Source organism: Podarcis gaigeae (assembly GCF_964106915.1).
Source record: "Podarcis gaigeae genome assembly, chromosome: 11".
NCBI lineage: Eukaryota > Metazoa > Chordata > Lepidosauria > Squamata > Lacertidae > Podarcis > Podarcis gaigeae.
Window position 1 is genome coordinate 43,212,139 of NC_139687.1, and position 16,286 is coordinate 43,228,424.

Consider the following 16,286-nt stretch of genomic DNA (forward strand, 5'->3'; position numbering starts at 1 on the left):
TTCTTTGGTTGCTATGACCAATGGCTGACGCAAATAAAGATTCATTCATTCATTGCTCATGATGCAATGCAACTGGAATTAAGTAAGCACATGTGAAATTGGGATTGGTATATGGGTCTCTCAGTTCTCCTTCACACCTCAGCAGCTCATGAAATAATGTCCAAATCTCAGTCATATGTTCAGCACACATGCCCTGCTGTTTGTTAGGTCTGAGCATGTCTCTTTTCTTTTGTAGAGTCTTCTGTAAGACAGCTTCTCCAATTTAGTAGTCCAGATGCACAGGGAAATATACTATGCTGGTATCCCACTGGTCCTTAACAGGGATTATTATAGGATCAGCTGAGGATTTGCAGTCCACCCTGTAGGTTCCTCATGGCAAATTTATGATGTATTTCCTCTTCCCTCCTATATGCCTAGCTGAGTGAGACAGTGTCCAACTAGGAGAACAGAAAGCTTCTGGGTGGGTATGTCCCAAGACAGTGGTGGGTAGCAGGTAGATCAGGGTCTGCCGGTAGATCTCTGGGTGATTTTGAGTTGGAGGGCTTCTGACTCCCAGTTGTCCAATAATAGCAATGACTAAAAAGCTGCTCCTACCCCCAAATTAGATTGCTGAAAAGAATGCTTGGGGAAAACCAGGAGTGGAGTGTGACATGAAGGGGCTTGTGGTGGTTCTGATCACGAATTCCTGAACCATGTGCTGAAAGATGCCCTGTTCCTTAATTTGTGGTGTAAAGTCACCCAGGTGAGTTAAAAAGACTGCCCTGAGGACAAATAGAACCTCGTTCTCGACTCCTTTCGTAGTCACCAGGTCCTCCAAAGAACGTAGTAACCTGTCTGCCCTACAACTAGGATTTCAGTCTATTTTGTGGTTAGAGGACAGGATATTCTAGTTCAATGAAGCCAGCAGCATTGCTGCGTGGGATACAGATCACCAGCTGATCACCAGCTCAATACCTGATCATTAATTCCTAAGGGTTTCATTTTGCATGGACGTAAATGCAGGACGACATTGTACCATCTGACTCTGGCCTACATATCTCCAAACAGCGAAGGCCAGATGAAAATAGGACAGCAAAGAGGTCAGAGGAAAGAAGGCAGGCATGAGGCATCTGCAACGTGACATACAACTTATGGAGCACGTGTGTCTTGGACACGTGTACCTGGCCAAGGAGGAACCAGTGCAATTTTACGCACATTATGGATGAATGGAAGAGATTGCGTATGAACTCAATGGGACCGATTATTTTGTTGCCATCTGACAACACGTGGCTCAGTGTTCTTCTTGTCAATTTGAGTCCATACATAGATGGCTGAGAGTCCGGCATGCATACGCAACACAGTTTTGCACAGACCATCCATGTCTATCCACTAAGACACATCTGTCACAATAAGAATGGGCTGCTGTTTCCACTAGTATAGGACAAGGGTGGCCCTCAGACCGCCTGCAGGCCAGATCTTTTTTATCCCAGCACATTCATCTGGCTATGGTGACTCGGGCAAGTTTTAATTGAGGTGTTGTAAAATATATATCTACACGGCTCCCTTGTAAGAAAAAGAATTGATGAATCTCCGTGTGCATTTCATATACATTTTATTGTGCTGCTATCTCATGCACTTTCTGGAAAGGCAAAGGACCACTGCCAACCTGTCTCTTGTGGGGATCTTTCAGGAAGCACATTCATTCCTCAGGGCTCCCCCAATCAATGACCTCATAACATCCGGATGCATGTAATGCTCTCATCACTAAACAGTGCCAAGTTTATTGTAGAGGCAGCCATCTGAATTTGGGCAAACACTTCTGGCTTTTGTGTTAGTATAGATAGAAAAGAGTGACCTCTCAGAATAGCCAAAATGGCCATCCTGGGTATTTAGGAAGTGGGTAATGGAATGGATTGAGGAGGGGCTCTGAACCTTTGTGAGCAACAGGGGAAGACATTAAACACACCATGGCACTTGCAGGTGCTACAGCAGCAATCCCTATATTAAATATTCATATTTGATGGGAAAAGGAATATTGGGATAAGAGATTAGGCCATACATGGCAGAGGCTTTCTTTTCTAAAAAATCAAGTGTACTTGCTATTGTACTTGCTATTGTTATACCATTGAGAATCAGAAATTATTGCTGATCTATTGCAAATCAGAGATTTACCAATCTACCTGACCTTGATCTACTTTCTTCCTGCCTCTTATTCAAATGCCTAGGCAGGAAGTCACCTTAAACTTTCTCTGTATTTTTATTTATTTTTAAATTGTATTTTATGTTTTAACATTGTGCACCGCTCTGATATTTCATGGTGTGGTGGTATAGAAATACTTTGTTCTAGAAATACTTTTGTAAAATAAAATAAATAATTACATGGATGACCAGAATGTCCCAAAGTCTTGTTATCATGCTAGAGAAACAGAAACTTTGAACACAAAGCTTTGTGCAGGTGAAAATTTGGCATATTGCTACATTACACATTTCACACTGACTTTTACTCAAAGAATGATGAGAATTATATTTATGGCTTTTACAGAACCATTTCTGACAGCTGGTCCAATCCAGCTACTCATACATGCTAATCAGTATCTTAGATTAGTTCAAATTCATCTCACTTCAGGTGCACATGTATTTATTATTATTTATAAAGAATACCTAACAGATGAGTGGCAGATAATTAAAAAACCAATAAAAGTAGAGAATCCACAGAATTAAGCAACATACAAGCCAAGATACTGTCTAAATAACAAGAATTTGGCTAATATTGTGTTCATTGGCCTGGGACTCTGAAAAAAATAAGAGCCTGGATTCAGACTAAGCTTAGATGATGCACCCATTATTATTTTTTATAGCATCTTTCTTGCATACAAGCAGGCTGGTATTTTCCCTTTCAGAATTCCAATTACCATGCTAGTCAAGTATATGTCCTGGGATGGACCAGCCTGAGCTTAGTCCAGAACATTGTGAAAATCTTGGCCAAGACAAAGGAATGGTTCTCCTACAAACTTTATTATAGCCATGAAACTTATCCTTGTGTGAGTCACCCATCCTTGGTTAACTTACACCGTAAGGTGGCCATGAGAATAAAATAAGATAACCTATGTAAGCCAAACTGATAAATAAAGATGGAGGAAAGACGATAGCTAAAAATATATAAACCCAAATAGTTTCTTTTACAAATTCTCAGACTGCTTCCCCAGGTCACTTTCAGTTTGGCACTTACATCTTATTAACCACAGTGGAGCTATTTCATCCAAACACTAGGCCATGAAACCACTGCTGACTAATATCACAAGAGTAAGATGCTAGGTTAAAAGAAATATGCACAGACAAGTAGGTAGGAAACAGATCTCTCGGGACAGTATGATGGGGTGAGTGCTTAATTTGCTCATGTTTTTATTATAAAGTTGAAACGGACCTTGACTGACTGACTGACTGATTGATTAAGTAGTTCTCCCTCTTAGTTGCTCTCTGTTAAATAGGTAAGTTCCAGTGTATGGTGAGTGCCTTAGTTCCAAGTAGATCATATTATTTTCTCCTATAGCAACGGCTGATGCAATTGCCAAATAAATCCCGAATCCATTGCTGAACATATGGAATATCAAAGGCACCTCACCTATGAAATTTCTAAGTAGAAGGAAGAAGAAATAATAATAATAATAGTAATAATAATAATAATAATAATAATAATAATAATAATAATCTACTAGCATCTTTTTCTCACATAACAATCCTTTTATATTACCACTACTGTTATAGACTATAATATGCTCCAAGTAAGGACATTTTGTGTACAGAGGGATATGGTATACCAGTTAAATTTGCACCTACCTTATCCTAATGCACATACATGGCCACAGTTTGCAGTGAGTAAGGGGTAAATGGTGTCTTGCGAGGTGTTTGGTAAATAAGATTAGAGGAGTGTCTGCTTAGTTAATATATTGATGCTAAATGCATACCACACACACACACACACACACACACAAAATGGTTAGCTACTACCACCTATGGATTTAGGATCAGTAGGGTTTCAATGTATCATATGGCTGGCTCCTTCAGCTCTGAGAGCCATCTGAGATACTGAGTGAAACTCAGCCAGTGTCCTTTCCCAGCCTACTCAGCTTCCCTAATAGGTTAGTGTACCTAGGAATTTGGTCAAAAGATGAGGGCACTGATGTAGGATTATTAGTCAGAATCCCTCCGATCAACACACAAGAGGTGACTTAGCCAAGAAATTAGATTTGCAAACCAACATAAAGAACATACAACTGCAGTCAAGGAACCAAAAAGAGAAAAGAGAGAGGGACTGTGTCCCAGTTCCTGTGTCCGGGAACTTGGCCAGTTGCCTGTTCTGTTTTTTTTTTTTAATAATTTTTATTAGGGGTTTTTACAAAATAAAGTAGAAAAATAGACAACCTTTCTTTTATCTCAACAGAGTTTCATGACTTCTTTGGACTTCCTCACATCTCCCGCTGCCATTTTCATCATCATAAATTTTTCCCAGCAATTTATCATCTAATTTGCAAATTTTATAACCACTTATTTAAATATAATCCTCTGTAAATTAATTTCCCTTAATCTCACTTTACATCCCATTTCGATCCGATTTTGTGGTGGCCAATTATTTATGATCAAACATCCTACTTAACTTTCCACCAAATCACAATATTTTTGTAAATAAATCTTAAATTTCCTCCAATCTTCTTCAACCCTCTCTTCTCCCAGGTCTCGAATTCTGCCAGTCATCTCAGCCAGTTGCATATAGTCCATCAGCTGCATCTGCCATTCTTCCAGAGTGGGTAGATCTTGAGTTTTCCACTTCTTGGCGATAAGTATCCTTGCTGCTGCTGTTGCGTACAAAAAGAATGTTCGGTCCTTCTTTGGCACCATCTGGCCGACAATGCCCAGGAGGAAGGCCTCTGGTTTCTTAAGGAAGGTATACTTAAATACCTTTTTCAGCTCATTATATATCATTTCCCAGAAAACCTTCACCCTGGGACAAGTCCACCAGAGGTGAAAGAATGTTCCTTCATTTTCCTTACATTTCCAACATTTGTTGTCTGGCACATGGCATATTTTGGCTAGTTTAACTGGGGTCATGTACCACCTATATATCATTTTCATTACATTTTCCTTCAGAGCATTACATGCCGTGAAGTTCATCCCCGTGGTCCACAACCTTTCCCAATCCTCAAACATAATATTATGCCCAATATCCTGTGCCCACTTTATCATGGCCGACTTAACCATTTCATCTTGTGTATTCCATTTCAACAGCAAGTTATACATTCTTGAAAGTACTTTAGTCTTAGGTTCTAACAATTCTGTTTCCAACTTCGATTTCTCCACCTGGAATCCTAACTTTTTATCCTTTTTAAAAATTTCTTGAATCTGAGCGTAATGTAACCAGTCTCGCACTTTGTCTTTCATTTTTTCCAAACTCTGCAATTTCCAATTGTTGCCCTCTTTCTCTATTATTTCCCAATATTTCGGCCATTTGGCCTCCATATTGGGTCTTTTTCGGGCCTTAGCCTCCAGAGGTGATAGCCATCTTGGAGTTTTATTTTCCAATAGGTCTTTGTATTTTGTCCAGACATTAAACACTGCTTTCCTGACAATATGGTTCTTAAAGGCCTTATTGATCTTAACTTTGTCATACCATAAGTATGCATGCCAGCCAAATGCATTGTTAAAACCTTCTAAATCTAACACATCAGTGTCCTCTAGAAGTAGCCAGTCTTTTAGCCAGCAGAAAGCTGCGGCTTCGTAGTACAACCTTAAGTCTGGCAGGGCAAAGCCCCCTCTTTCTTTCGCATCAGTTAATATCTTAAACTTAATTCTGGGCTTTTTGCCCTGCCAGACAAATTTAGAAATATCTCTCTGCCACTTCCTGAAGCACTCCGTCTTATCCACAATTTGCAATGTTTGAAATAAAAACAACATCTTAGGCAATACATTCATCTTAATAGCAGCAATTCGGCCTAACAAAGAAAGCTTCAATTTTGACCAACTGTCCAAGTCTCTCTTAATTTCAGACCAACATTTTTCATAATTATCCTTAAATAGACTCAGATTTTTTGCTGTTATGTTTACCCCTAGGTACTTTACTTTTTTAACCACAGCTAGTTCTGTTTCTCTCTGAAACCGTTCTGACTCTGCATCTGTCAAGTTTTTTCCCAACACCTTAGTTTTCTGTTTGTTTAGTTTAAAGCCCGCTACCCGACCAAAGTCCTGAATCAATTGTAACACTCTTTTTGTACTAGATTCTGGCTCTTGCAATGTCAAAACAAGGTCATCTGCAAAAGCTTTAAGTTTATATTGTTTCACTCCGATCTGAATCCCTTGCACCAACCGGTCCCCTCTAATCAAGTTCAAGAGCACCTCCAGGACAGAAATAAACAGCAAGGGGGAAATCGGGCAGCCTTGTCGTGTCCCTTTTTCAATCTTAAACTCTTCTGTAACCACATTGTTAACTATCAGTTTTGCCTTTTGTTCTGAATAAATCGCGTCAATCCCATTTTCAAAACCCCGCCCCACTCCCATTTCTTTTAAATTCCCCTTCATAAATTTCCAAGAAATATTATCGAAGGCCTTCTCCGCGTCTATAAAAATTAGAACTGCTTTAGTGTTAATATTTGTTTGCAAAAGTTCCAAAATGTCAATAATGTTCCTTGTATTAGCAAATAAATGTCTTCCTGGGAGAAAGCCTGCCTGGTCTTTATGAATTATCTCATTTAAAACTCTTTTGAGTCTTCCTGCCAACACGTCAGCAAATATTTTGTAATCCACATTTAAAAGGGAAATGGGGCGGTAGTTCTTAAGTTGTGTCTTTTCAGTTTCTGATTTTGGTATCAATGTGATGAAAGCTTCCTTCCACGATTCAGGCGCCTTCTTTCCCTCCATAATTTCATTGCTGACCTCCATCAATGGTTGAATCAAATAGTCACTTAATGTCTTATAGTACTTGGAGGTCAAGCCATCTGGCCCTGGAGACTTGCCCAACTTCATATTCTGAATGGCCTGTTCTATCTCTAGTCGTGTTATTTTACTATTCAGGAGTGATCTATTTTCTTGTGATAATTTTTTAAGTCCATTTTTCTCCAAAAATTTTGCAATCTCTTCCTCCTTTTGTGGCCCTTGAGTGTATAATTTCTTAAAATATTTCTGGAAACATTTTCTAATTTCCACCGGGTTCTGAATATTCCTTCCTTCTATTTCCAAATTTGTTACTATGTTCAGCTTTTGTCTCTTCTTCAACTGCCATGCCAGCAGTTTCCCACATTTATTAGCCGATTCAAATGTTTTTTGTTTCATTGATTTAATCTTCCATTCTATTTCCTGATTTATCAGTTTGGAATATTGTGCCTGATGAAGTTTAATTTCTCTCAAAATCGGCTGTGACTTCGGGTTTACTCTTAGTTTCTTCTCTAACTCTTTAATTTTCCCCAAAATCTTGTCCTTTTTCTCATTTTGTAGTCTTTTCTTTATGGCGTTCTGTTGTATCAAGAACCCTCTCATCACAGCTTTGCTTGCGTCCCAGATTGTTCTTTTTTCCACAGCAGTGTTCAAATTTATCTCAAAATAGTCCTTTATTGTTTTTTTGGCCTTCTTGATAATCTCCTGATCTCTAAACAGGTTGTCATTCATCTTCCATCTAAAGGAGCCGGTTGGTAGTAATGTCATGTCCATTTTCAACGCGTTATGATCGGAGCAGGTCTTTGGGCAGATTTCCACTTTCTTCACCTTAGGAGCCAGACCTCTAGAAATCCATATTTGGTCAATTCTTGTCCAAGTCAGTTGGGCTTCAGAGAAAAATGTTCCTTCTTTCCCTAAGGGGTTCTTTGTCCTCCATATATCAATCCAGTCCATGTTGTCTGTCATTTCAAAAAAGGTCTTTGGTAGTCTGCCTTCTTTAGTAACCTTTTGGCTTTGTGACCTATCCATGTTTGTAGAAACGATCCCATTCATATCTCCCATCATAATGATGTTATCATAGTCCAGATAATCCAGCATAATCTCATGCAACTTCTTGTAGAATTCTGATTTCCCTTCATTTGGAGCGTAGATTCCTAATATCAAAATTTTCTCTCCTTGGTGCTGTATTTCAATTGCCAAAATTCTTCCATGTTCATCTTTAAATAAAAATTTTGGTGAGAGGCTCTCCTTTGCATATATCACCACTCCTCTCTTCTTAACTAAGTCCGAAGATATAAATTCTTGGCCTAACCTTTTATTTACCAATATTTTTCTGTGGAGCCTAGTCACATGTGTTTCTTGTAAACAAGTAATGTCTAGTTGCTCCTTTTTTAATATGTGAAAGATTTTCTTCCTTTTTTCCGGACTGTTGCAGCCATTTATATTCCAACTTAAAAGTTGCAGAGACATCCTGGATAGATCTGTTTAGTTTCCTTGGGATGGTATTTTGTTCTGTAAGTCTTCAGGGTTCTGAGGTACAGGCACCTGTGGTGGTTCAGGCCCTGAGGGTAGTTCAAGTCCTTTATGAAGGTCCTCTCCGTAGGCAGTCAAAAACTTATCCCTATCTTCCAAAGTTCTAATTTTAATCTTCTTCCCTCTAAAGGTAAAAGATAGTCCTTGGGGAAAGTCCCACCTAAAGATGATTGAGTTGCTTCTCAGCAGTTTTACTAAGTCCAAATATTCAGATCTAAGATCCAACAGCTGTTTAGGAATGTCCTTAAAAATCTCAATTCTTTTGTCCGAAATGTTCAAAGAGCTTCCGTAGTGCAGGCCCAAAATCTTGTCCCTTTCCTCCTTTGATCTCAACGTAATCAAACAGTCTCTGGGCCTTTCTCTCTTTGTGAGTCTTCCAAGTCTGAAGGCTGACACAATTTTAAAATCTTCCTCCTCTAGACCCCAGAACTTGGAGAATTCTTTGGTCAGAAACTCAGCTAGATTACCTTCTTCCACTTCTGGTATCGATCTTATCCTTAAATTAATCTCCCTGTTCCGAAGTTCCAACATGGAGAGATAGGTCTGGTGTTCCCCAACCTGCTTACTGAGCGGCCTTACTTCTTTTTCCAACTCTCCCACTCTTTGGCTGGTCTCTTCGGCCAGTTTCTGATTTTCACCTGCAGCCTCCTTCAGTTGTCCGATTGCTTGTGCATTCTGTGCAACTTGCCCAGATAATTTGTTTAAAGTTTCTGTATTAAGGTCAATTTTCGCAGTTTGTTGGTCAACTTTCCTCTCCAAAGACTCCAATTTCTCAAGAATTCTCTCTAGTACAGAACCAGATCCTCCTGAGGCCATCTCTTCTAGTTGTAAATCCTCAGTTTCTTCCTCCCCTGCCTGTGACAGGGAGGTAACTTTTTCCTCCGAGGGCAAAGTGGGCACAGATGATCTGCGTGCTTGTGAGGCTGCAGTTACGGTTGTCAGAGTTGTTTGTCTGGTTCTTAATCCCTTTCTTTTTGCGCCACTCATTCCAAAGTTATCTAGCAGTCAAGGTCAAGCTGAGTTATTCCCATGGGAAAGCTACGGCCCAGATGGTAGCAGTCAAACAAAGGGCCGGGAAATAGAAAGTAAAACAATGTTTTTGTTGTAAATCCTCAATCCTCTAGGGGGAGCATAAAATGTCCTAGGAAGAAGAGTCCATTCCACATACGAAATCTGAACCAATACTTAGGGATCTTCACAAAAGTAGTTTTAGCAGAGTTGGTTTTAGGTTTGCCACAATATTTCAAGTTGTGCTTACTGGAGTTCCAAAATGCAAGAACGTAACCATTCTGAACTCCCTCAGACTGTCTCAAAGTTTAAATAGAATGTATCCAAATTTGCAGTCTGACAGTTCTACTGCTCAGGCAGTTCTGACACCTGGGCTTCTTAAACAGAATTGTAATCCACAAAGAAAGGAGTATATAAGTCCTAATAAAAGTCCAAAAATCAATTGCTTACAGTCTTTAAAGGGAAAAGTAATTTCTGCGGGTGCTCAATCTGAGCTGTCAAAAGTTCTCTCTATGCCTCCACTCCTCCTGCTCTTTGCTTTAAAAGTCAATGGCTGCGGAGGACGGACTTCCTTTTCCTCGTCTCTCCGCTTTCAGCTTATTTTCAATATTTTTAGTCCCGAAATTTAGTAAAGTCCTCAATTACTCACGGGTTGTTACGTTTTAGAATCTTGTGTTGAAGGAAGAAAGGTCGGCGCTCACCGGCAACGGCAACGCGGCTTCGCTCCGCTGAATGCGCATAGACCCACAGCGCCGCTACCCCCTCTGCGATCCGGAGCCCCTTACGGGGTTCCCTCAACGTTTCGGGGGTAGCTCCTGGCGCCCGCCGGGTCCCGAGACCGCAGGCTTCCGCTGCCTGCGGTTTTCCAGAATGGGTCTCCGCTTCGCCGTAGCGGACGACCCTTTTCCAGCGTAGCTTCCCTCTCCCGGTTAGGAAAGGGCAGCCATTACCGTTCGCGCCGCCTCCGGAAGTCGGCCAGTTGCCTGTTCTGTATGGGGTTGCACTCCCTCTGAAAGGTGGTCATGGATCCATTTTTGCTGCCAGAGACCAAGGTGGCTTCAATGACCAGGGCTAACTTTGGTACACCAACTATTGTTGTTCTTAGACAGGGACAACAACATGCACTGATAAACTCAAGACTTTATTATTGCAATGTACCCTATGTGATCTAACCTTGGGCATGGCCTGAAGGCTCCAGCTGGTGCAAAACACTGTAGCTAGACTCTTGAAGAAGACAGACTATCACTAGCACATAACATTGGTGTTTAAAAGCTTGCACTGGCTGCCCATACATTATTGGGCAAGGTTCAAAGCTCTTGTATTAATTTTCAAGGCCCTTAGCAACTTGAATCCAGGGTCTACCGGATCCCTTATGCCCCTGCCCAATCACTAAAGTATTTGGGGGAATCACAGTTACTGGTCCTCCATGGCTCAAATGCATGGCTTGTAACTACTAGGAGCTGACCATTCAGTGTTGTGGATCAATTTTGTGAAACTCCCTTCCAGTTCAAGTCAGATAGGCCCCCCTACTGAAATTCCAGAGCTTACTGAAGACTTTTTTGTGATTCCATCAGGCTTTTTATCGGAATTCTTATTTTATAGATTTAACTCATTTTTACTTTCATTGTTTTGAGTCTACTGTACACCACTTACAGATGACTGTAATTAAGTGGTATAAACATTGTGAACAACAATAATAATCAATATTGCTTCATGTATTTGTCCCAAATGTTGAAGTGGGCAGTAATATGTACCTTACATGGTTATAGAAGATCCATAAAAAAGGAAGTCAGAAATCAAGGTCTCTCTTTACCATCGTAGCAGAAGATGTCATATGAAGTCTAGAAAGTGTAGCAACTGCTGACTACAAAGTGTTTGGCTTTCTATTTGTAAGAAACTTGGCCTTGATACTAATAAGAGGGTATACTTTGATTTATGAATGGTTCCCTGGTAGAGCACACGAGACAAGGGAAATCTGGTACTGTATTGTCCTACTCAATATATAGGGGGATATAATGGTGTAGCATAGCTCATGCAACCTTGCCCTTTAAAAATAAGGAACAACAGAGGATTATCGTATATATAACTCCTTTAACATAACACATTATATTCCTAACTCTCTGTGATAGAAGGCTTGGCCAATCCTATCTTTGAAAAAGAAACTCTATCCAACGGTAGACTCTATCCTGGGAATACAGAAGTAGTGACGCCATGAGTTTGGAGCCATTTATAAAGTCCTTTTCAATCATCCCAAAGAGGAGCAGCAGGAATCTTCTGTTGGATCTCCCACCAATAATTTAACTTGGTATGAACACTTGTAAACTGCAAGTTCACAGTGGTAAGGCACCATAAACCACTTGCTACTGTCGATGCTCCTTATTTCTCTCAAGGCAAGAATTAGGAGGGTCAACTTACCACATATTGGTTCAGGTGATAGGGATGGGAGAACGCTCTTGCCATCCCTATGTGAAGGGTATTCCGTTAAAGGAATCCAGGGACTCGATGGTTTGGTCAACCCCTGAGAGGGGGTTGTGCCCGTGCCTGAGTCCAGGGGGACATTTGGGTGGCAGAGATAGCCTGTTCCCGGCTTTCCGCTTATCCAGGTGTTCACCCTTGGCTGACCTATGCTGGAACCCTGGGCCAGCACTACCTGCATGGCAGGGAGCTAGTCAAACCAGAGCCTATGAAACCATTCACTTTCTGTAATCAATAAAGTTGTGGCCTAAATTCTGCCAAAAACCAAAACTAAAATTTGAGTCAAGTGTGAATTTATTTGGGGGGGGAGGTTTCTGGGTCTGAACACGCAAAACATTGAGTCTGCAGAAGCATTGGAGCTTGCCAGATGGAACAATCCCTCCTCCTGAGGACTGTTCTGGGGTTTCCCTGATACAAATTTGGGGTGCTTAAGGGGAGGAGGGAGGTGGTAATCCAACTGCACAAGCAGAAATGTGCAGAGCTCTTGCTGACAGGGGTCATTTGCTGAATCCTGCCCATTATCATCAAAAGTGGGCACCCCCCATTTGAAATCTTTGAAGTAAAGGCAGGGATGGTGGTGTACAGCCATGCAGCCCGAAGTCTAAAAACTCCACTGCTGTTGGGTTCTGTTGGTTCAAATGTAAGCTCCAGAATATTAAGTCTACTTTAACTGCAGCTGGCTAATATCCGATGCTGCTCTAGAGTCCTAAAATCTGACCCTTCTATTACAGGAACCACTAGTTTCTTTTGCATCGGAAAGGACAGTGCCTATGAGAAAGTATGGTGCATGCAAAACAGCATCACCACATAAAAAAAGAGTTCCAACCACACTGAAATTTCCTGCAAAGTTTTATTTGCTTCGTGTGCAGAGACGTGCTGTTCTTTGGTCGGTATGGAGTAGTTAAAAAGGTATGCAGGCCTTTCAAAGTTACACAGATATCTTTAGAACAGAAAAAAGGGGCAGAAGACGAGTCATTCTGTAATCCCTCAGGGAAGCCCCACAAGCAGCGCTTGAGCGCTCTCCCTACTTGCGACTCCCAGCAAATGGTATCAAAATGCATGATGTCTCCTACAATGGAGGTAGATCACAATAGTCATGACTAGTAGCCATTGGTAGCTGTATCCTCCAACATTTTGTCTGAGAGTCAGTGTGGTATAGTAGTTAGAATGTCAGACTAGGACCTGGGAGGCCAGGGTTCAAATCCCCAGTCAGCCATGAAGCTACACATTATAGCTTGTGTATTGGTCTAGGGAGCACAATGTGAACCAAGCAAAATTACCCCCCCCCCATTTCTAGCTGAGAAATGGTCTAAGGTACTAACCTTAGACCATTTCTTAGGGAGAGGGAAGAACATGCATCAAAGAATGTATTTAGGAAGGGGTCACAGGTCAGTGGGAGAGCATCTGCTTTGCATTCAAAGGTCCCAGGTTGCTGTTGTTTATTAAATTTGTATACCGCCTTATACCTGTAGGACTCAGGTTGCTTCACAACACAAAGTTACAATATACAAAGCACAAAATACATAATAAAAACAATAAAAACAATCAACAATACACACTACTAAACAATACGCTCCCCAACGAAAACCCCTAACCAGTACTCCAACCCACAAATATACAACAACAACAATAATATATTATTTGTACCCTGCCCATCTGGCTGGGTTTCTCCAGCCATTCTGGGTGGCTTCCAACAAAGATTAACAATACATTAAAATGTCACACATAAAAAACTTCCCTGTTCAAGGCTGCCTTCAGATGTCTTCTAAATGTCAGGTAGTTGTTTATCTCTTTGACATCTGATGGGAGGGTGTTCCACAGGGTGGGAACCACTACTGAGAAGGCCCTCTGCCTGGTTCTCTGTAGCTCAACATTACAAGACTCAACATTAATGTATACCATTTAACAATAATTTAAAACAACCCCACCCTCCAAATAAACCAGCACCCACCCAAGTTAAAACCTCATCCCTGTTAAAACAATAATTTTAACACACCCTCGACGTGCCACCCCTCTAAGTGTCATCCCTTCAAGTGTGGCCCTGTCCCAGGGCAGGCAGGCTCTATAGAGCTGCCCCACCTGCTGATGTATGCCTAGCTGGGGCAGCAGATGTTTCCAGTGCTGCCTGCCTGTCTTCCCAGGGTCCCGGTCCTTGCAGGACTCTCTGCAGTCCTCTTGAATGAGGGGAAACTGGCAGCTGACGATAATTTGTTGTTTAATCTTCAAGAATAAAAATAAATTTAAAATGACAGACAAATTATATCACACATTCAGATTTTTGGACCTGATCTCTTTTGGTGTCTTTCTTCCTTAGGTGTTAGGTAAATCCTAGAACTTATGGCCCTCCTCTGCAAAATGAAGGATGTGGAAAGGAGGATTTCTCTATCTCCACCTGAGTAGGTTTCATTTCCTTCTTCACTTTCGGCAGATGTAAGGGGAGTTCAGCAGTTGGGAGACACCCCCCCTCCACAGTGACTATGAGATGACAAAGGTCTGAAGACAGTGCCATTGTGAGAAAGCTTCTAAGTTCCTTTTGGTGCCATGAATGCCACCCACTCAACCTGCCCTGTGGCTTTAAACACCACCAAATACTTCACAATTCCTATGTACTCTGTGGCACTGACAGCTGGGCTGCCTCTGAATTGTTTGGCCCTTTGGGCCGTGATAACCCACATTAAAAAGTCCATTGTTCTCTCGGTCTATGTGCTGAACGTGGTGCTGGCCAACCTCTTGCAGAGTCTGCTGCTACCCTTCTGGATTGCTTACAGTTCCCGCAACCACCACTGGATCCTAGGGCAAGTGGCCTGTGTGGTGGTTGGTGTGGTCCACTCCACAAACTTCTATGCCAAGAACAGCTTCCTGTGCCTCATTGCCATGGACCGTTACATAGGGTTAATTCACCCAATGAAGTTGCACAGATTGCAGACAATGAGCAGTGCCACAAAGGTGAGCGTTGTGGCTTGGCTCCTGGTGGCCATTTTGTGTGCTGCTGGCATTTGGCTAGAGATGAAGGACTTGGGGACATGGCAAGGGAATTGTTTAGACAGCATCCAATTAGGCAAGGACTATGCACACTTCAAGATATCTACCATGAGCCTCACTTTATTCATTCCTTGCATTCTCATGGGATTCTTCTACCTTAGGGTGCTGCTTGAGGTCAGGAAGATGACATCTCTGCATCAAAGAGTAAAACAGAGGATCTGTGGCTTTATCTCCATTATCTTGGCCTCCTACTTCTTGCTCTATACTCCCTTCCAACTGGTTTCATTTTATAGATTCTACTGGACACTGGAGCTGGAAAAGGACAAGATCTGTGATTTTAAGAGGAGCATTTTCAATTCCATGTACTTTACTTGGTGTTTGGCCACCTTGGCTAATATATTGGATCCCCTTCTTTACGTCCTGCTCCTTAAAGATGTTCAGGCTGATCTTAAAGATCAGCTCAGTTTCAAAGGTCACAGGACAGAAAACACACATAAGTTGGAAGATCTTCCTTTACATTCCACAACAGAACAGACATAAAAGCAACCTGAGGTTCAATAAGTCATCTACTGGCTTTAGACATGGAAAACCTAATGGTTAATCACAGTGTCTTTCAAACTTCTCTGCTCTCTGACACCAAAAGAAGGTCAAAAAGAAAAATAAGGACCCTCACAAACAAGGAAGTGTGTTTCTAAAGTCATCAGGAAGAACTTTCTGACAATAAGAGCTGTTAGATGGTGGAACGGACTCCCTCACTGGTTGGTGGACCCTCCTTACTTGGAGGTTTTTAAGCAGAGGTTGGATGTCTGCATGGATGCTTTAGTTGAGAGCAGTTGGACTAGATGACCCTTGGGATCCCTTCCAACTCTACAACTCTACAATCCTATGAAAGTAACATGACCTGTAGAATTCCAAAGTTGTTGACCACAGCTTCAATATACTGATGGTACTCAGCTCTGTCTTTCCATCCTGTCTGAATCAGGAGAGCCTGTTCAGGTGGTGGACTGGTGTCTGGAGACAATGGTGGGATGCTTGAGGGCCAGCAGGCTGAAAGTGAATCATGATAAGATGATAATGCTGAACACAGGGAGACAGCCTGTTCTTGGCGCTCCTCTGAAGGATAAAATGCTGTGTACATAATGTAAATGGGGGAAATTAGTCACACCTGAGAGCGTATGCAAGTGATCCATGCTAGTAAAATAGTTGGATGCATGAGGGCAATTAAGTAACAGAAATATTCATCAAAAAGACCAAAACTTTTTAAAAAATAATGAATCATATAATAGAATTTGTGAATACAGAAAGTGCTTTGCAAAAGCTCATTGCCTTACCCCCATATGCCCACTCAACTTCTTTGATCTGCAGAATTGGCACTGCTATGGGCGCCA

At 41.5% G+C, this 16,286-nt stretch overlaps 1 protein-coding gene across 1 annotated transcript; it reads left to right on the forward strand.

Moving 5' to 3' along the window:
• Positions 1-14,457: 14,457 nt before the first annotated feature.
• LOC310827634 (G-protein coupled receptor 4-like) lies at positions 14,458-15,471 on the forward strand (the record flags this gene model as incomplete). The annotated part of the gene is made up of 1 exon (XM_083703793.1): positions 14,458-15,471. One exon carries the CDS (start codon positions 14,458-14,460, stop codon positions 15,436-15,438), a length of 981 nt encoding a protein of 326 aa, XP_083559919.1. The 3' UTR covers positions 15,439-15,471.
• Positions 15,472-16,286: the final 815 nt, after the last annotated feature.